The sequence below is a fragment of the Agelaius tricolor genome, unplaced genomic scaffold (genome assembly GCF_023055355.1).
Source record: "Agelaius tricolor isolate 1412-34295 unplaced genomic scaffold, bAgeTri1.0.p SCAF_60, whole genome shotgun sequence".
NCBI classification, from domain to species: domain Eukaryota; kingdom Metazoa; phylum Chordata; class Aves; order Passeriformes; family Icteridae; genus Agelaius; species Agelaius tricolor.
This window is the reverse complement of record NW_027269320.1, coordinates 1,892,938-1,912,826: the sequence shown is the minus strand read 5'-3', so window position 1 is coordinate 1,912,826 and position 19,889 is coordinate 1,892,938. Positions and strand designations below refer to the sequence as shown.

The window sequence follows — 19,889 nt, the reverse complement described above, 5'->3', positions numbered from 1 at the left end:
TGGCCCAGGGCAGGTCTGGAGTGCTCTTGGTGGCACCCTGGGCTTGGCATACACTTGAAGAGGATGTCTGTTTGCAATGGGGAAACTCAGGAGTTTTAGCTGGCTTCAAAACTCAAAGAAGGAAAATCCCTCTTTGCCTGAGTGCAGCCACTTCTCCAAGCAAAGCAGCTCCCAGGTGAGTGAGGAGAGAAACCATGGGCTTGGAGAATGTGGAGCAAGGTTGTCCACACTGGCTCAGAGCTCAAGGCACAGCTTCTCTGAGCAGGCCAGACCTCCTTAGGACAGTCCCTGTATCAATATCAGTCACTGAATGCTGCAGTCACCTCTTGTGTAATAAGAAAAGCAATAAAAGACACCCTTTAAAATAGGAATACATATTTCCTAGAAGCTCTTTGAGCTATTTCTCCATAACTTTCAAAGGAAACTCTCCTAATGAACTGCACAGGAGCAGAGGGAAATCAAGGCAGAGCCATGGTTTGTCAGGACTTGCTTGATCCTCATGAGCCTCACTGTGCATTTGGAGCTGAGCCCTGGAACCTCAGGGCCTGGGAGGAGATTGCACAAACCTTGCCTGGAGTCAGAGTCAGAGGAAACACCCAAAGTGTCTCCAGGCATTCATGGCTCCCACTGAGGTCCCTGTCCAACACAGGCTCCTCATGGACTCCTTGGAGGAGAGAATTGGTGGCCAGGATGGCACAAAAACCTCTCAGACACTCAGTGTGGAAAGGAAAATGCAAAGTACCTTCAACACCTTGAGTGTCTCAGAGCATGAATGAGCCCCACTGAGTGTCAGTATAAGCTCTCCAGGGACTCATTAATGCAGATAATTGGGGCCATGATTGCACAAAGCTCTCCCAGAGTCTGGATCCAAAGGGAAACACCAAGTACCTGAAAAGAACTGAAGTACCCTGAAGCATTAATGAGCCCCACTGAGTGGTGTTACTGACAAAGCCTCTCCAGGGACTAATTACAGCAGATAATTGGAGGCCAGGATTGCACAAAGCTCTCAGAGAATCCAAGGCAAAAGCCAAACCCAAAGTCCTTTGAAAAAGCTGCAGTCCCTGCAGGGAGCATTCAGGAGCCCCCAGGGCCATTGCTGAGCAAGGCTCCCCAGGGACTCCTTGCAGCAGATCCTTGAGGCCACTGGGATGTGGGCTAGGGGGGGATGCTGAGGGCAGCACAAGGGGCTGACAGTGCCCAGCCTGGCTGGGGCTGGGCCAGGAGGCCCCAGGGCCTCAGGACAAGGTGTCTCCTCCCAGCCCTTGGTGGCACAGGCCCTGCTGTGCCCCAGGGCACCAAGACTTGGCTTCTCCTTGTCCCCATCTGTCATCACTGCCTGCAGTTCTCTGCTCTGCCTGGAGCCTGGGGAAACTTGCTCAGTCGTGTCCCTCAGTGGGACCCATTAAAAGTCCACGAAAGTTTGGAGTTGGATTCTGCCTTGGAGTTCTGGAGAGGTTTCTTCAGCTCCCTCTCAGGGACTGATGTTCAGGGCCTGAGCACAAAGCCCCAGAGGCTCATTAAAGTCCTTGGGCTGTGTCTGTGCTGCTGAGCTGGGCTGGGCTCCTGGCACAGAGGCAGCTCCTGCTCACCAAGAAGAGCTTCAAAAGCACATTTCTCTTGATGAGCAGCTCTTGTGCCAGCCCAGCAGGGCTGGGGCACTGCCTGCAGCCAGCGCGGGCACAGCACAGAGGCACAGAGAGCTTCAATCAGTCAGGGCTGGGAAGGGGCTGAGAAGTGCCTGGGGCACAATCACTGCCAGCCCTTGGCACAGGAACCTCTGGCTGCAGGACAATGCAGCTGCAGCTCCTGGAGCCATCTCCTCAAGCTGGAACATCCCAATGCCTGCAGACTCTGTGAGTACAAGTCTGAGTATTTCTGGGGCAGGGGAGGTGAAATGAAGCTCTGACATACTGAGGGCTTCTGATCAGACATAGAATATTTCCAAGGCTGGGATTTTATTGAAAAATGGGAAATTTCCAAAAACTTTTGTGTTCCGTTTTGTATTTTTAGAGAATGGAAGGGAGAGGGGATAAATATAAAAGAATTATATGAATATCTATTTATGAATTTTGACAAGTGCTTGAGACATCCAAACTGTTGCTTTTAGTGATCAATAGGTTCACAAGAGATCCCTAATGTGCTTTCAGCCACTCTGCCCATGGACAGCAGCAGCATCACCTTTGCTGGAGCCATCAGGCTCAGTCTGAGCTGTCCTTACTCCAAGCTGCAAACAGAACCTGCCCCCAGGCAGTGCCCTGCAAACAGGCAGGGTTCTGTAGGGCCAAGGAGAGTGCACAGAGATTTGGGCTCTGTGAGTGCTGGCAGGGAGAGATCAGGCACAGGGAAACACCTGCAGGAGGAAAATCTGCAGGAAGCAGAGAGAAGATCAGGCAATGAGAGAAAACAAAGCCCAGCAATGCTGTGGCAGGGAGAGTTTAGAGATGCCCACAGGATCCCCTGCAGTGCAGCCCCTCCCTCTGAACAAGCCCCCTCCCTCCTGTGCCCCAGCCAAGCCTCTGCCCTCAGGGCCGGGGCTCCAAGGCGTGCAGCCCCTCCTGTGCAGGCAGAGCTGCAGCAGAGCCGTGGGGCAGCTCTGCAGCCCCGGGCCCAGTTCCCTCTGCAGAGCACAGGGCTGGGAGCAGCTGCCCGGCCCTGGGGGCTCTGGAGGGGGCACAGCTGGCTCAGGGTGACGCTGTCCCCAGTGCCCGGCTCTGGGCAATGCTGTCAGTGCAGCCAGGGAAGGAGCTGCATCTCCCTTCATCCAATGCCATCAGAAGGACACTTGGAAGTGTCCCTGAGATTTCAGTCCAAGCTGGGAGTTCCAATCCAGGGTGCAAACCTGTCCTAGAGCATCTCTGAGTTATGAGATTGATGGGCAAAGGCAGAGGTGCTGTGACACTGAAAATGCTGCTGGGTTGAAATGAGCAATGTGAGTCCTTGGCTGCAAATGTGGAGCTGGGCTGTGCTGGATCCATCTGCTCTCAGCAGTGCCTGGTGACATTTTAAAGGGGGAGCATGGGAAGGTGATCACCCTCCACCTGAGCAAGGTTAAAACCCAGAGAAATTCTGAACAGGTGAGAATGTCAGACCATCTCCCCTCACTCTCCACTCATCACTTCGCCTCACAGAACTTGCTCTGTTTTCCAAAAATGCAGCAGAATTGCTGAGTGTTTCTGATATCCAAGCATATCAGGAGAGACATGGGGGGAGCTTAAAAAGAAAACCCCAGATCTTGAAAATACTAAACACCATGTCTGTGTGTTACAGAGGAGGGAATATGGGAAAAGGCTTTGATTTCGGTTACAGGTATCTGCTCCAACACTTCACTGTCCTTTCTCCATGAACAGGTGCCCATGTGCAGCCCCAGCAAATGTCCAACAGCAGCTCCATCAGGCACTTCCTCCTGCTGGCATTGGCAGACACGCGGCAGCTGCAGCTCCTGCACTTCTGCCTCTTGCTGGGCATCTCCCTGGCTGCCCTCCTGGGCAACGGCCTCATCATCAGCGCCGTAGCCTGCGGCCACCACCTGCACACGCCCATGTTCTTCTTCCTGCTCAACCTGGCCCTCGCTGACCTGGGCTCCATCTGCACCACTGTCCCCAAAGCCATGCACAATTCCCTCTGGGACACCAGGGACATCTCCTACACTGGATGTGCTGCACAGCTCTTTCTGGTTTTCTTCTTCCTGTCAGCAGAGTATTTCCTCCTGAACATCATGTGCTACGACTGCTACGTGTCCATCTGCAAACCCCTGCACTACGGGACCCTCCTGGGCAGCAGAGCTTGTGCCCACATGGCAGCAGCTGCCTGGGCCAGTGCCTTTCTCTATGCTCTCATGCACACAGCCAATACATTTTCCCTGCCCATGTGCCATGGCAATGCTCTGGGCCAGTTCTTCTGTGAGGTGCCCCAGATTCTCAAGCTCTCCTGCTCCAAATCCTACCTCAGGGAACTTGGGCTTCTTGCTGTAAGTGCCTGTTTCATATTTGGCTGTTTTGTGTTCATTGTTTTTTCCTATGTGCAGATCTTCAGGGCTGTGCTGAGGATCCCCTCTGAGCAGGGACGGCACAAAGCCTTTTCCACCTGCCTCCCTCACCTGGCTGTGGTCTCCCTGTTCCTCAGCACTGGTCTGTTTTCCTACCTGAAGCCCACTTCAATGTCCTCCCCATCCCTGGATCTGGCCCTGTCAGTTCTGTATTCGGTGGTGCCTCCAGCCCTGAACCCCCTCATCTACAGCCTGAGGAACCAGGAGCTCAAGGCTGCAGTGTGGACATTGATGACTGGATGGTTTCAGAAACATTAAACTGCTGGCCAATTTCTGCAAATCACTTGTAATAAAATTCAATTTTTATACTTCTTGTTAGTTTCATTTTGGAGGTCTTTTCCTTTGTTTTACTTTTTTCATATTGTCCACAAAAACATGTCATTGTTTGTGCCATTTCTCATTTTGTTTCTCTCCATCTTCCCTGTGGCCACAGACTGTGTCAATGAGGGGCTGTGCTCTTGGTGACTATTAAGGGACTAAAGGATGTTCCAGAAAAGTTTTCTGCAGTGATCCCCTTGTGTTGCTTTCTCTGGAGCAGCAGCAGCAATGTCTGTGTGCAGAGCTGGGGGCAGATCAATGCTGGCACAGCAGCCCTGGTCCTGCTGGCCACACCATTCCTGAGCCAGGCCAGGAGCCATTGGCCTTCTTGGCCACCTGGGCACACTGCTGCCTCATGTCCAGCCTGCTGTCCATCAGTCCCTGCAGGTCCCTTTCTGCCTGGCTGCTCTCCAGCCACTCTGTCCCCAGCCTGTAGTGCTGCAGGGGTTGCTGTGGCCAAAGTCCAGGACCCGGCACTGTGACTTGTTAAACTTCACCTTGTTGTATTTTGGCCCTGGATCCAGCCTGTCCAGGGCCCTGTGCAGAGCCCTCCTACCCTCCAGCAGATCCACACTCACACCCAGCTTGGTGTCATCTGCAAACTGGTTAATGGTGGACTCAATCCCCTCACCCACATTGTCACTGAAGATCATAAACACGACTGGGCCCAACACAGACCCTTGGGAGACAGCACTGGAGACTGGACACACACTGGATGCAGCACCATCCTTATCACTTTCTGGTCTCAACCTCCAGTGAGCTCTTTACCCTGGAAAGGGTGAACATATCCAAGCTGTGGGCTGCAGCTTTTCCAGGGAATTCTGTGGCTTGCAGTGTCAAAGGTTCTTCTGAAGTCCAGGCAAACAACATCCACAGCCTTTCCCACTTCCACAGGTGGGTCACCTGGGCATAAAAGGAGACCAGGTTGGTCAGGCAGGACCTGCCAGCCCTAAATCCACTGAGCTGGCTGGCTCTGATCCCTGGGCCATCCTGTGGGTGCCCTGTGATGGCACTCAAGGTGATCTGTTCCATAACCTTGCCAGGCACCCAGGTCAGGCTGACAGGCCTGGAGTTCCCCAGCTCCTCCTTCCAGCCCTTCCTGGGGATGGGCTCACACTGGCACCTCCAGTGCTCTGGGACCTCCCTGCTGAGCCAGGACTGATGGTAAATGATGGAGGAGCAGCCTGGGGAGCTCATCCACAGCGCCCTCATCCCCCTGGGATGGATCCCATCAGATCCCATACACCTGTGAGCACTTGAGTGGCTCAGCAGGTCAGCAGCTGCTTCCTCCTGGATTCCAGGGGGCTGTTCTGCTCCCTGTGCTCATCTACCAGCTCAGGAGAACACTTGTCCTGAGGACAACCTGTCCTAATATTGAAAATTGAGACAAACAAGATGTTAAGTAGCTCAGCCCTTTCCTTATCTTTAGTTACTGTATTCCCCACTGCATCTAATAAATACTAGAGGTTCTTCTTCTCCCTACTTTTGCGATAACTTTTTTTTTATAAAAACCTCTTTTTTTACAGAAGCCACCAGGTTAAGTTCTAATTGAGCTTTCACATCTCAACTTTTCTTTCTGAATAACCCATCAAAATCCTTAAATGCTTCCTGAGTTGCCAGTCCTTTTATCCCCCAAGTTCCCACAAAAGCTCCATGGGCAGCCAGGCCAGTCATTGTCCTTACCAGCTCATCTTTTGTCACACTGGGACAGGCTGCTCCTTCCCCCTTAAATTACCTTCTTGAAATGTGTGTTCTTCCTGGACCCCTTTGTTTTTAAGGGGTGTTTCCCTTAAAATAATTCAGTACCTGATTTTATATTCCCCAAATCAGCATCCTAAACAGGCCAAAGTCTGCCCTTCCTAATTCCAGTGCAGAAGTTTTGTTGCTGCCCTTCCTTCTTTCACAGAACATGGAAAACTTGATTATTTCATGGTCACTGTGCCCCAGGCAGCCTCTGAGCCCCACATCTGCCCCCAGCCCTTCTCTGTTTGTGAACAGCAGCAGACAGAGCTTTCCTTGGCAGTGGGTGTTACCAAAAATTCAGTGAAACAGAAAACTCCTTAACCCCAGTGTAGCATTAAGAAGCAGCATTCTTTATTCAGCTGGATGCACGGGGGAGAGCTCCTCTCAAAGCCATGCATGCTGAGTACAGGAAAGTTTCTGTTTATTTTCTGTATTTTGCTCACATATTCATTGATTGTCATGGACTAAACATACATATGATAATCATTAACAGATTTCCCCTCCCTTTACCCATGTGTTCTTCTGTCCTGGGGGTCTCTCTGGTGGTCCCTGGTGGTCATGGACCCCAATGTTCCAGTGGGCCTGGCTGAGCTGGCAGGACCCTGAGGCTGCTGAACTTCCAGTTCCCCTTCTCACACAATGGGCCTTGTGTGGTTTCCATAGGCCTGGGGTTTTGGGGAACAAGCTCCAGGTGTCAGCTCACCTGCTGGAGACAATTGATCATCTGGTAACATGAGGTCACAGAGTGGGCTTTGACATCACAGAGTGGGTTATGTGAGGTCATTGATCAGCTATGACATCACAGACTGCCTTTGTGACATCACAGAGCCAGCTGTGACATCACAGGGCAGATGTCACATCACAGAGCAGACGATGACATCACAGAGCAGGCTGTGACATCCCAGAGGGGCTGTGTGCCATCCCAGCAGGGCTGTGTCAGGTCACTGGGTTGGTCACTCGGCCCCAGCTCCCCCTCACAGTTTCTCCCAACAAGTCCAATGCTGTCCATGCCCAGCGGGGTCCCTGTCCCCCGGGATCCCCCCGGCCCACCTGGAGCCACAGCCTCCACCAAAGGATGTTCCACAGGATCCACCCCAGAGCCTGACATGGGGACAAGGAGCCAGGGCTGTGTGACCAGGACATCAAGGACGGGGATTATCCAGGTCACTGTGGCCTGGGTTGGGTTGCCCAGGGCAGGAAAGATGTCTGGCAGCTGGAGCAGGGTCTGGGAAGGGCCTCCAAGGTGGGGCTGGAGCCCTTGAGCTGTGAGCAGAGGCTGAGGGAGCTGGGCTTGTCCAGCCCAGAGCAGGGAAGGCTGAGGGGCTCCTCATCCCAGCCTGGCAGTGCCAGCGAGGAGGGGATGGAGAACACAGAGCCAGGCTCTTCACCGGGGGCCCGGTGGGAGACAAAAGCCAATGGGTGGAAGGGGAAAGAGGGGAGATCAGCCAGGACAGGAGGAGGTGAAATGAGTCAGGCTGGTTTCAGCATTTCCTCAACACCAAGAGCAGCCTGACCTCCCTTCTCCATCCACCACTGACAGCTTTGCAAATCAGGAATTGTTGGAGCTGTTTTGCCCCCACTCCAGGATGAGCATCCTGATACAAGAACTTAATTGTTTTTATATCTGTCAAGGAACAATGTTTGTCAAAAATTAATTTTAGTATGAAAATCACTTGTGGATGGTGGACTCATCAGGCACTGCTGGGAAGTTGCACATAGCTCAGGGAAGAGTATGATTGTTACTAAATTGTGTCCTGTTCAACCATGGTCTGTTGGCCATGAAGAGAAACTTTCTGTGCCTCTGAGTCTCACCAGTTCCTGACCCCCAAAGGACACAAACCTGATGAGTTGTGGTCCCCACTCCAGGGGCTGCACTTGCACCTATGCACTTGCATAGCCAGAGCAGAGCTCCCTTGTCCCAGAGAGTCCCTGGCAATGCAGGGATGAAGGAAACAGGACAGGCTGTGGGGATCAGGGGCAGGGCATGGACAGGGAGAGGAATGACTTTTGCACTTGATGGAGCTGTGCCTTCCCTTGGCTCTGTTGGCTGACAAGAAATGAACATCCCTCTGTGTCTCGGGCAGCTCCTTCTCCAAGGAAAGCAGGTGGGAGTTGGAGCCAGGGAGCTGAAAGCTGCAGGTGCAGCCTGGGCTGGAGGGAGCTCAGATTTGCACAAGGCTGCTCTGAGTGCCAGGGCATGGATGGGGGAAATGGTGGGGTGGGGGTAGGGACAGAGTCTGATTGATTGTCAGCCATGAAGGGTCTGGATTTTCATATCTGTTCAAACTGCATGAGGAGATACTTGTACTCAGTGTCAATTAGAGATTGGACACATCAATGAATTACCAGTAAAAAACCAATGAATTACAAGATCTAAAAATATTTACTTGCTGTCTTTTTAAATATAGTGTATTCACATTGAATAGGCTTCTGAAATGTGTTGAATTAACCACAAAAGATTTGAACACTTAAATCAAATTATTCCCAGAGGCTTGGCTTGTTCAGGTGTTCTGAATGTTAATGAGCCCTGGGACACTGAATTCCTGCCCTGAAGAGCTGAAGGCTGAACAAGCCTCTGGAGCAGGGAAATTCAGCAGCAGCCTCCAAGTTGCTGAGGATGTCAGCAGCCCCCAGTGAGGCCATCCCTGCCCAGAGAGCGTGGGGGAATGGGCAGACAAGGAGAGCGTCCCTGGGGCTGGGGCAGCACAACTCAGAGGCACCAGCGGCTCCAGCTGGGCAATGGAGTGTGGAATGTGGCTGGGAAAGCCCTGCCTGGGCTGGGCCAAGCAGCACACACAAGCCCTGACCCACATCCACTAAAAAACTCTCTCAAGGAGACATTTAAAAGGAATTACAATTGTTTGTGTACACTGAGTAGAACACACTGGATAAATATCAGCAAGTGATTCTCTGGAGCTCTAAACAACAAAACAGGAACTTTACTGGCAACTTTAGAATATCAGAGAAACTTTGGCCAAAGGTTTAATACAACATTCAATCAACAAGAAACACTTCTCATAACATTAACTTTGCTCATTCAACTTCACAAACTGTAAGCCTGTTCCATTTTAAGTTACTCAAATTTTGCAAGAAGAGGGAATAAGAAAAAGACAAATAAGATTTAGAGAAGCACACACAGAGCTTCCAACTCCTGGAATCCAGCAGTGTTCAGATGGAATTTCCAAGAGGATGCAGGGTCAAGATGTGTGCTTGCCTTGTGGTCAGCCTTCAATACCCCTTGGTCTCCTTGGGCCCTTCCCCCGGGTGGGACTTGGGCTCATTTGGTCCCTCAGGAGGTGGGCTGGGGGCTGCAGAGGTGGCTGTGGAGCATTGCCTGTGCTGTGCCAGGGACTGGCAGCCACTGCTGGGCTGGGATAGAGGCTCTGGGGGGATTGGGGTTCCAGGGCAGGGCAGGGCTGGGGTTCCAGGGCAGGGCACAGCTGGACCTGCCCCTTCCTCTCTCCCACACACAAAATGTTTTGAGCCAACAATCTCCTCCAGTGTCTCACAGTAAGGCAGTGTTGGAGCAGGAATTCAATTCTGGCCATGGGCACTGGGACAAGAAGGACAGCTCTTTCCCATAGGAAGGAAAGCACAGAGCCCCAGTGTTTGGAAGGCAGGTGAGAGCCTAAGTAGGCCACGGCCAGGCAGACTTCTGAAGAATTGCAGATTTTGTCTGGGATCAGTCTTTCAATTAAGGGAATTTTGAAGGTGGAAACCCAGTCTCAGTCATGGGCACCTGGCGAAGCAGGACAATTCTTTCCCAAAGGAAGGAAAGCACGGAGCCTTCCCCAGTGTTTTGGGGACAGATGAGACGTGACCATTGTGAAACCGTTGCCAGCCAGACCTGTCCTGACAATATTCCTATTGGAATAGTCCCTGGATATAAGGAAATTTGGAAGTGAAATCTCAAATCTGGCCAGGGTGCCTGGAGGAGAAGGACAGTTCTTTTCCATAGGACAGAAAGCACAGAGCCCCAGTGCTTCAACAGCAGATGAGAAGAGACCCTCAACATGTCAAAGGCAGCTGGACCAGTCAGGCAGCCCATGGGAGGCCAAAGCAGCCACACCTGTTCTGTGCTCCTTTGGTTTTGTGGGCCCCACAGTGCCACAATTGTGACTGGTTTCTATGGGGTCCAGGGTCCAGCAGTGTCACAATGGCAAAGTCCTCCAGTGTCACAATGGACCCTTGGTTTGATGGGGTCCCACAATGTCACAGTGGCCCCTAGGTTCCTTAAGGGCCCACAGTGTCACAATGGTCCCACTTATTCCACGATGCCTTGCAGTGTCACAATGGTCTCCAGGGTTCCACAGGCCCCACAACAACACGGGATTCCTCTGTTCCATGACCTCTGCAGTGTCACAATGGACCTTTGGACCCTGGGGGTTTGTGTTGTCACAATGGTCTCCTTTGGTTCCCCAGTGTCACAATGGACCCCTGATGACACGAGGTTCCACAATGTCACAATGGACCTCTGGTTCCATGCAGCCCTGCAGTGTCACAAAGGCATTTTGGTTTCATGAGGCCCCACAGTATCACAATGGTCCTCTTGGTTGTGTGGGGACCCCCAGGGTCACAATGGTCTCACTGGTTCCATGAGGCCTCACAGTGTCACAATGGTCTCCTTGGTTCCATGAGGCTGTAAATTGTCCTGATGGTGTCTCCATGGTTCCATGAGGCCTTGCAATGTCACAATAGACCTTTGGCACCATTGTGAGACCATGGGGTCTCACAGTGTCACAATGGTCCCTTGGTCTCACAGGGCCCCACAGTGTCACAATGGTCCCATGGTTCCATGGGCCCTGTGCTGCTGCATTCCCCCCTCCCCTTCTCAGGCCGCCCTGCCAGCTGAGAAATGCTCCTTGGGGCTCGGCCTTGGCCAACAGCCCCTGGGCTCAGCTCCTCTGCAGCTCATCACAAACACTGTCTGCTCCAGGCACTGCTGCTGCCCAACCAGCTCCTGCTTTCTGTAGCAGCAGCCCTGGGAACTGTTTCTGTTCCCTCTGTGGCAAAACATCCCTGTTCTCACCCTGCCAAAGAAAGCTGTTGGTGCCAAGTGCGGCCAGGATGAACCATTGCTGGGACTGAAGCCCCTCTCTCGGGGCCCTGCAAACAGCGCTCCAAAAGGAGCCCTTGGAGCTCTCCTGGGCCAGCGACTCCCTCTGAGTGGGGCCTCTCCCAGCCGGGAACTCTCCCGTTTGCTGCACTCGGGGATCCCCAACAACGACGGAGCCTGGGCCGATCTCCCCACTCCTCCGGGCTCAGCCCTTTGCCCGCTGGGGAGATGCCAAAGCATCCTCAGGGAGCATTTCCCTGCCCTCAGGGGAATTTCTCCCAGGTGCCTTGCACTGACTCTTGGTGTCTGTGTGCACACAGGAGTGCCTGTGCTGGGGAAATGTGGCAGAAATGCTGCTCTCTGAGGGGTCTAAGTGCCTTGGATAGCTGAGCTAGTCAGGCCTGTAAGTAAGGGTGAGTCACAAGCTGTAAGCAAAGTTAAATGCTGCTAAGAGTTGTTCTTTTCCTAAGTTGTTGCATTCGATATAGATTTTAAGCTAAGTTAAATATTGTTAAGTGTTATTCCACTGTGAAATCATTAGGTCATAAGTTATAAGTAAGTTTAGATACTGTTAAGTGCTGTTCTTTTGCTAAATGCTGAAGTCTAAGGTATCAGTCAAGTCCTGTTAAGTTTGAGCTCAGTTTAGCTTTTAGGCTGCATTCCTTTTATCCTTGCCCTCACTGTCCTTTAGGCACACATGCATGCATGCAAAGACACACGGACAGTTCATGGTTCATTTCTGGTTTGACTGCCTGGATTTTGTTTGGTTTTGTTGTTGCTTTGTTTCCTTGGTGTGCCTGACGTGTCCAGTCAGGAGCAGAGTGACTCTTCCCAAGGAACTCTGTGGTGCTGTCCCTTAATATTAAATCTGGTTTTTGCTGATCCCTTGCTGGGGATTTTTTCAGCGCTCTCAGCCCCTTGTTTGTAACAGGGTGAAGGAGCCCTGGCCCAGGCTCTGGCCCTGGGGGACACGGGGACGCTGCCGGGGGGTCCCTGTCCCCCTGTGCAACCCCCAGGGCCCCGGCCCCCCGTCCCCGTGTCAGGCTCTGGGGTCGATCTCGTGGAACATCCTCTGGGGGAGGCTGCGGGGCCGGGGGCGCGGGGACCCGGGGGGACAGGGGACCCCGCTGTGCACGAGCAGGGTTGGACTGCTCTGGGGGGAACTGTGAGGGGGGCCGGGGCAGAGTGACCTCCCCAGTGACCTCACACAGCCCCTGTGATGTCACACAAACCCCTGTGATGTCACACAGCCCCTGTGACGTCACAGTCCCAAGGCTGGCATATCACTGTGTGGTGTCATACAGCTGTGCAGTGAAATCACAGAAGACACTGTGATGTCACAAAGTCACTCCGTGATGTCACAGCCTGTTCTGTGATGTCACAGCCTGTTTTGTGATGTTACTCAGACACCCACCGATGTCACAAACCATTCTCTGACGTCACTGAGCCAATCTCCATGATGGCAGAGTCTGCTCTATGGCCTCACACCCTACCCGATCATGCCACAGCCACCTCTGCGATGTCACAACCCCCTCAGTGATGTCACATGAGCCTCTCTGTGATGCCTTACACCCACTCTGTAATGTCACAGCACACACTTTAACCTCATAGCCTGCTCTATGATGTCATACAGCCCATGCTATGACACCACAGCCTGCTCTGTGATGTCACACAGAGCCCTGTAGGACACTGTGGCGGCTCAAAGACGTCACACAAAAATCTCTGTGATGTCATAGCCCAATCTGTGACCTCACACAACCCACTCTGTGTTGTCACACAGCCCCTTGCTGCCATCACAGCTGCTCTGTGCCTCCATGACACAGCCACACAGGAGCTGCTGTGACACAGCCCCCTCTGGGACATGCCACAGCCCCTGCCAGTGCTGAGCCCCTGGGAGCTCAGTCTGTGCCCTGCTGGTGTCTCTGAGGGGCCCTGGCAGTGCCCCAGCCCTGCTGGGCTGTGCACAGGAGCTGCTCCTGGCCAGAGCTGTCTCTCTGCAGCTCTGCTGCCCTTGCCAGGAGCTGCCTCTGTGTTCTGGTTTCAAAGCAAAACCAGTAAAAGATTCCAAGTGAGAAATACAATTTATCAGGAAAAGGGATAAAACCATATACATGGTATAATACAAAAGAAAAATCAGTGACAGAGTCAGAATACAAACAGACACCCTGCTAGTTAGGGGGTAGCAGTCCAGATGAAATGGTCTTGTTGAAGTGGTGATCCTGTAGAAACAATCTGGTAGCTCTTGTCCTCTGGAAACCAGTGGGTAAGGGCAGCTATTCCTCGGGCAATCCACTGGAAAGACTGACTGCTCTGTCCCAAAGCCCAGATTGTATCCAGGTGGGGATGCTGAGCTCCTCCCCGCTGGGCAGGGAATCTCAAAATGGGCTGAAATCGTTCTGAGTCATGGGGTGGGTCCTTGATTACCCGATAAACAGAAATGGCTCCTGGAGGGAGTTATCTCTGAGTCGTGAGGCAAGACATTGTTGGGGCCATTAACAAGAGATAAGGAACAAAACAATGTCCCTCCTGGTTTCAGCAGCTCTTGAGGATGGGAATAGAAGACATTTTTCTATTCTAACCTAGGACACTCTGGGCCAGCAGCCTGGCCCAGCTCAGCAGCACCGACTCAGCACAAGGACTTCAATGACCCTCTTGAGGCTTTGGTGCTTTTTGCATCACACTCAGTCCCTTAGATTGTGCTCAATAAACTTCTGGAGAACTCAAACTCACGTTCAAAGTCCAAAGTTTCATTAACTTTTAATGGGTACCACTGAGGGACACAACTCATGTGAAAATGTCCCCAGGTTCCAGGTAGAGCAGAGCACTGGAGGCACTGATGACAGGTGGGGACAAGCAAGGGAAACGTGTCTCTGGTGCTGAGCAAAGCTGGATGTATTTCAGGAATGCAAAGGGCCAAGGCCTGAGCCCCAGCCCCTGGCCAGGCAGGTCCTGTCCCTCCCTCATTGCTCAGGGCTCTTGCTGGGGCACTGGGATGTGGGGATATGCAATGCCAAGGACAGGAGCATGGGGCAGCCCCTGCCAGGCTGCTGAGCAGGGACAAGGAGGCAATGAGGCCCCAGGCCTGCAAGGGTCACTTGTCCCCTGCTGGCCTCAGGCCCAGGGCCAGCAGCCATGGCCAAAGTGCTGCAGGAGTTGGCTCTGGCAGGGCTGTCTTGCAGCTGCTGCCCATGCCTGTGCCCTGTGCAGCCCAGGCTGTCCTACGGTGTCCCTGCCCTGCGCCTCTGTCCCTGCAGGCTGTTGGCATCCCCCGGCTGCCCCACCTGGCTGGGCCCTTCCTTTGCTGACAGCTCTGCCTCCTGCCTGCCTCTGCCTGCCCACACAAAGCCTGGGGCTGCTCCAGGCTCCTGCTGGGGCACGTGTTGCACCATAGCCCTGCCCTGCCAAGGAAATTCCTTTCTGCTGCTGCCCAGTCTGGATCTTCCCAGCTGCTCTTGCTGCCATTATTTCCTTCTCATGCTTATATGCTCTAGGAAGGAAAGCTCCAGCCTCTCTGAAACCACCCTTCAGCCCCTGCAAGGCTACTCCTGTTCTGTCCTCAGTCTCCACCCCACTGAGCCCAGAACCTGCAGCCTCTACCTGCTGGTTATGAGATGAGGCCTCCAAACCCCATCTTGGAAGATGTTTGGGTCCTCTCCAAAGTCTGTGAAAATGGAAAAATAGTGGCCAAATGTATTTTCTCCCAAATCTTGCAGTGGCAGAACAAGGGTCAATAATTCTAAAGTGAATGAGTCTGGATTTCCATTTGTTAGAAGGAGAAAATAATTTACAATGATGAGAGTGGAACAAAACTGCAACTGTTTTTGCAGAGAGGTTGATGCACCAAGCCAGGAATTGTCCAGGAGCAGGAGCTTTGTGCAACCTGACCCAGTGAAACCCCCTGCCCTTCCCAAGGATGGAATTCCTGTAGTGTGGGTTCTCTGCTGTGCTGGGTGCCCTCACAAGGCTTGTGGCCAGAATGTCTGCTGAAGGCAGCCAGGCTGCTGCAGGGGCAGTGACCTCACAGCCATCACCATGGCAGCCCTGTCCCCTGGGCCTGGCTGTGCCCTTTGCTCTGCCCCTGCCTTGGCTCTGCTGGCATGAAGAGTTTTGTCATTGATATCTCATCCCCAAGGTGCTGGGGCCAATGGCTTCCCAGTCAGGCTCCTGGAGCACAAGTGGCTTTTCAGAGGCCAGCCAGGAATGAGCCCTGAGGCAGCAGCTCTGCAGTGCTGGCCACCAGGCCGGGCTGCCAAGGGAGGCTTCTGGCCATGGCCTGCAAGCAGCTGCTGCTGCCAAGGTGCCTTTGGTGCCTCAGGATCTCCCTGGCACAGCTCCCAGCACGGCACTCTGCCCTTGTGCCCGAGGCCTTCCCTGTGCTGGGGCTGGCCTGGGGCTTTTCCTGCAGCGGGACCTGCCCTGCTGATGGCACAGGAAAGGCAGCTCCTGCTGGAGCAGGAGGCTCTGCCTTCAATGGGCTCCAACAACACCAGCAAGGCCCTGTTGACTTCAAAATTGCTTCCTAGAGCACAATATTCTAATAATTGTTATAGCTCCTGTACTGTGGAGTAAATAACTGTGCAAGTGATCATTCCATCTGATCATGATCAGAATCAATCAGAGATGTATTTATACTAATTTATCTGGTATTCTATCATTAATTCTGTAGGACAAATTGTGTTAAAGTTCAATTTCACCTGTCCAATGCTTTTGACCTTTGACAAAGTCAGGGGAAGGAATGTGATCCAGCCGCTGCCAGTCTCCTCTCTTAGAAGGAATTTGAGAAGTCTAGGGGTCCTGCAGGGCTTTGAGGATCCATGGTGGCTGTTGGCTGTCATTTCTTCACCTCATGTCTTAGCAGGAGTTTCTCCAATAAAGAAACAAAGCTTTTGCCTGAAGCTCCCACTGTGGCCATGACAGGAACCCCTGTGAGTATCTGGGCCATCCCGGCTCTTTGGCAGCCTGGGGACTCCTGGGATGTCACCGTGGAGCCCCCGTGAGTGCCTGTGACAGATCAGTGCCTTTGCAGCCCAAGGTGCCCTGGGATGTCACCATGGAATGGCTGTGACTGCCTCTGACCACAGGGCTCTTTACCATCCCCAGAAAGCCCTTGGAGGTCTCCATAGAGCCTCTGTCTGTGCCTGTGACATTCCAGCTGTGGAACAGCCTGGAGACTCTTGGAAAATCCCCATGGAGCCCCTCTGAGGGCCTGTGACAAATCTGAACCTTAGCAGGCAACCATCACCAGCCCCCTGTTGCTATGCTCAGTTTCCATGGCAACCATCACCAGCCCCCCTGTTGCTATGCTCAGTCCCTTGGCAGCTCCATGGAGACCCAATGCCGGGGGGGTTGCCATGGCCACCAGGGCTGGCACCAGCTGGGATGCTCAGTTTCCACGGGCTAGGCTTCAGGAATGGGATTCCCCAATTTTCTTTCCCCACTAAAACCGCACTGCCCTCGCTGCCCTCCCGCCTCCCATGGAAAGCACAAAAGGCAAAGATCCGGGGCTGGGATAAGAACAATTTATTGGGAACAGCAACAAGATAAGAAACAAATGGAAAAGAAACAATATTGATAACAGAAGGGATAAATAAAACTGTTTACAGGGAAAACTAAAACACAACTCACTGGGTCTGCCTGGCCACAATTTCCTCTGCCTGGAAAGGAGACCCTTCTCCTCACTGAGGGAAAGAGAGACTCCCTTTCCTGCCCCTGGCAATGACCTGAGGTGGGAGTGAATGTAATGACATGTCGATGGCCAGACCATCATGTTTTTCAATCCCACATCATGTCATCGGCAGCGGCAGGAAAAGGGACAGGTGTCTTCCCAGCATGGATCACAGGGAACATGGATTCCCAGGACTCTTCCCAATGTGGGCCCTCTAAAGGCAGATGAAGCTGGAGCGTGCATGAAGATCTTCCTGCAGCTGGGGCATTTGCTGGGCTTCCCTCACTGGTGGCTCCGTTGGTGTCTGGTCAGGTGAGAGCTGTTGGTGAAGCTCTTCCCACACTGGGGACACTTGTAGGGCCTCTCCCCAGTGTGGATGCGCCGGTGGGTGACGAGGGTGGAGTTTTGCTTGAAGCCCTTCCCACAGTCAGGGCAGCGGAAGGGCCTCTCCTCGGTGTGAATCCGCTGGTGGCAGAGGAGATCAGAGCTGGTCCGAAACCTCTTCTGACACTCAGGACACTTGTAGGGCCTCTCCCCATTGTGGAGGCGTTGGTGGATGATGAGGGCAGAGCTGCAGCTGCAGCCCTTCCCACACTCCCCACACTCGTAGGCCCATTCCCCAGTGTGGATCATCTGGTGGCTGATCAGGGTGCTGCTCTGCCTGAAGCTCTTCCCACACTCCAAGCACTTGTAGGGCTTCTCCCCATCATGAAGCTGCTCATGGACCACCAGCTCTGAGCTCTGGCTGAAGCTCTGTCCACCTTCCTGGCTCAGGGTGGGTCTTTCCTCCTCAGAGCACCCTGGGCTGGGTTTGGAGCCCCTCCTCCTGTACAATCTCTGGGGATTTTCCTCCATGTTGGAATTCTGCAGTGTGGAGCCACTCAAAATGGCCTCTTCCATGAGATTCTGCTGTGGGGATTTGTCCTCCCTGGTCTCCATCCTCAGCTCCTTCCCTGGGGGAGGAAGGACAAGGAGAGGATGGGATTTGCCTCCATGCCAGAGGGAAGGGGAAGGAGATCCCCCCAGAGCATCCCTGGCAGGATGGGGTTGGCAGCAGGGTTGTCCTGCAGCCGGGGGCCGTGCTGGGCTGGGAGATGGAGCAGGAGAGAGGGGGAAAGGGGCACTGACTTCCTCCTCACCTGCCTGGTTCGCCTGGGGCATCTTCCTCTTCCTCACAGCCTCCTCCTTCATCTAATGAAGGTTTCAGGATGGGAAATCCTGCTTTGGGAGGAAAACAAGGGATGAGCACACTAAATTTTATACTGGATTGAAGGAAAAGCTGGGGGAGAGTCTATGTCAGAATTACGATTTAATAAGAAAATTTAGATCACGGCAATGATACAGAAACACTGCCTTAAACTGACAGAGTCAGGATATAACCTGACACCCTGTTGCTCAGGGTGGTGGCAGCAGTCCCATTAAATGGTGGCTGCAGTCCTGTTGGAGTGATGAACGTGATTCTGTCCAAGCAGTGATCCTGTAGAAGGGTCTGGTCTTCCTCTGGAGGTCCAGTGGTGGTTCTGGAGCTCTTGTCCTCTGGGAATCCAGTAGGCAAGCTGCTCCTGGTGTTGCAAGCCTGCGCTTATATCCAGGTAGGAATGCTTGGATCCTCCCCCTGGGCGGAGCATCCCACAATGGGATGATGGAATTTGATCAGTCCTGCAGTGACACACAATGGCCCATTCCCAGAAGATATCTCCCCTGGAGGGCGTTATCAGGGCTGAGTCATGGAAGAGATAAAGAACACTGCCCCACCTGTTTATAGCAGTTGATGAAGATTGGGATTGAAAACATGCATTTGGTTCCATCTTACACTGCAACCTGAAACAGTGGGGGAATCCCTGCTCAGGGGGTGAACACCACCCCCCTTACCCAAACTGGCTCAGGTGTAAAACCCCCACCCTGGGAAGGCCACACACACACAGGGGACAATGTCACACTTGCCCTGCCCCAGCGGAGGTCTCTGTCCTCTCACTCCCTTGCTCTCCCTCCTTTTCTCTTTCTTTCCATCTCTCTCTCTACCTCACATTTACTGTTTAATAAAATCTGCCTTGGATTTGGTCTTGCTAGCACCTTAATTAAGGCGGAGGCATCTCTCTGAAAATTTTCTTATCCAGATTGCGAGATTATTTTGGCACAGTGAGTTTAGGCACTCTTCTCTGACCCCAAGTGCCTTTCACAACAGCATGGTTTCCTCCACTTAGGAGGTTGTGGCTCTTTCTGGATGAACTCCCAGAAACTTGGACACAGTCCCTCCTTCCTCCTGTGGAACTTATGGGAGAAATGATGAGGAAAATGGCTGCTGTTGGTGGCCAGTGAAAAAGAAAATATTTTGTGTTCCTTCCTTGAAAAGTTTATTAAAATCACAGGAGGAAAGGGAGCAAATGATAACAGCGAGACTGATAAAGTTTGTCCACCCCATGGTGAGGAACACAAGGCTGCTAAAAGTCCCACAGGAAGCCCAGCTCAAGTAGCTAAATTCCCCAATAACTCCAGCCAGGGATCTCCGGGAGGGTTTTTTTGGAGAGTGTTCGGAGCTGGCAGATCCCGAACACGAGCCCCGGATATCTCCGGGCTCCCTAAGAGGAGCTTTTTCGGGGGCAGAGGAGCCGCGATCACCCCTCGGGAGGGTCCCGGGGGGTCCACGTGGGGATGGCCCGGTACCGACGGGGCGGGACATTGGTTTTGGGGATCCCCGTGAGAGCCGGGGCTGTGGAACGGGGGACCCCCGGGGCGGGGAGAGGGGAAGGGGCGATACCGGAGCTGGGGCACCCCCGGCAGCCCGGAGATGAGGCGGGGACGGGACCCCCTGAGCCTGACAGGGGTGCGTCCTGGGGTGACTTCATGATGCTCGTGCCCCATCGGTCCCTTTAGCCCAGAAATGAGTTCTGCACCTTTAAGGCTGGTTCTGAGAGCCAAGGGGAGGAGGAAGAAGCTGCAGTTTGTTTTCAGACACTGCACTCACTCCTCTACATTCTGGATCCTGGATGGACAGAGGGTGGGACAGAGCTCTCCTTTGCTTTTAGTTAGTTTTTAGCTCTCTGAGGCAGAGAAGTTCCCCC

At 53.1% G+C, this 19,889-nt stretch overlaps 1 protein-coding gene across 1 annotated transcript; it reads left to right on the top strand.

Annotated features, from left to right (window-relative positions):
- The first annotated feature begins 3,370 nt into the window (after positions 1 to 3,370).
- On the top strand, positions 3,371 to 4,303 carry LOC139605134 (olfactory receptor 14A16-like). The gene has a single exon (XM_071456526.1). The coding sequence runs from the start codon at positions 3,371 to 3,373 to the stop codon at positions 4,301 to 4,303; it is 933 nt and encodes a 310-aa protein (XP_071312627.1).
- Positions 4,304 to 19,889: the final 15,586 nt, after the last annotated feature.

What these genes read in the sequence shown, in the direction of transcription:
- LOC139605134 (XM_071456526.1), top strand. Translation starts at nt 3,371, where the DNA reads ATGTCCAACAGCAGCTCCATCAGGCACTTCCTCCTGCTGGCATTGGCA.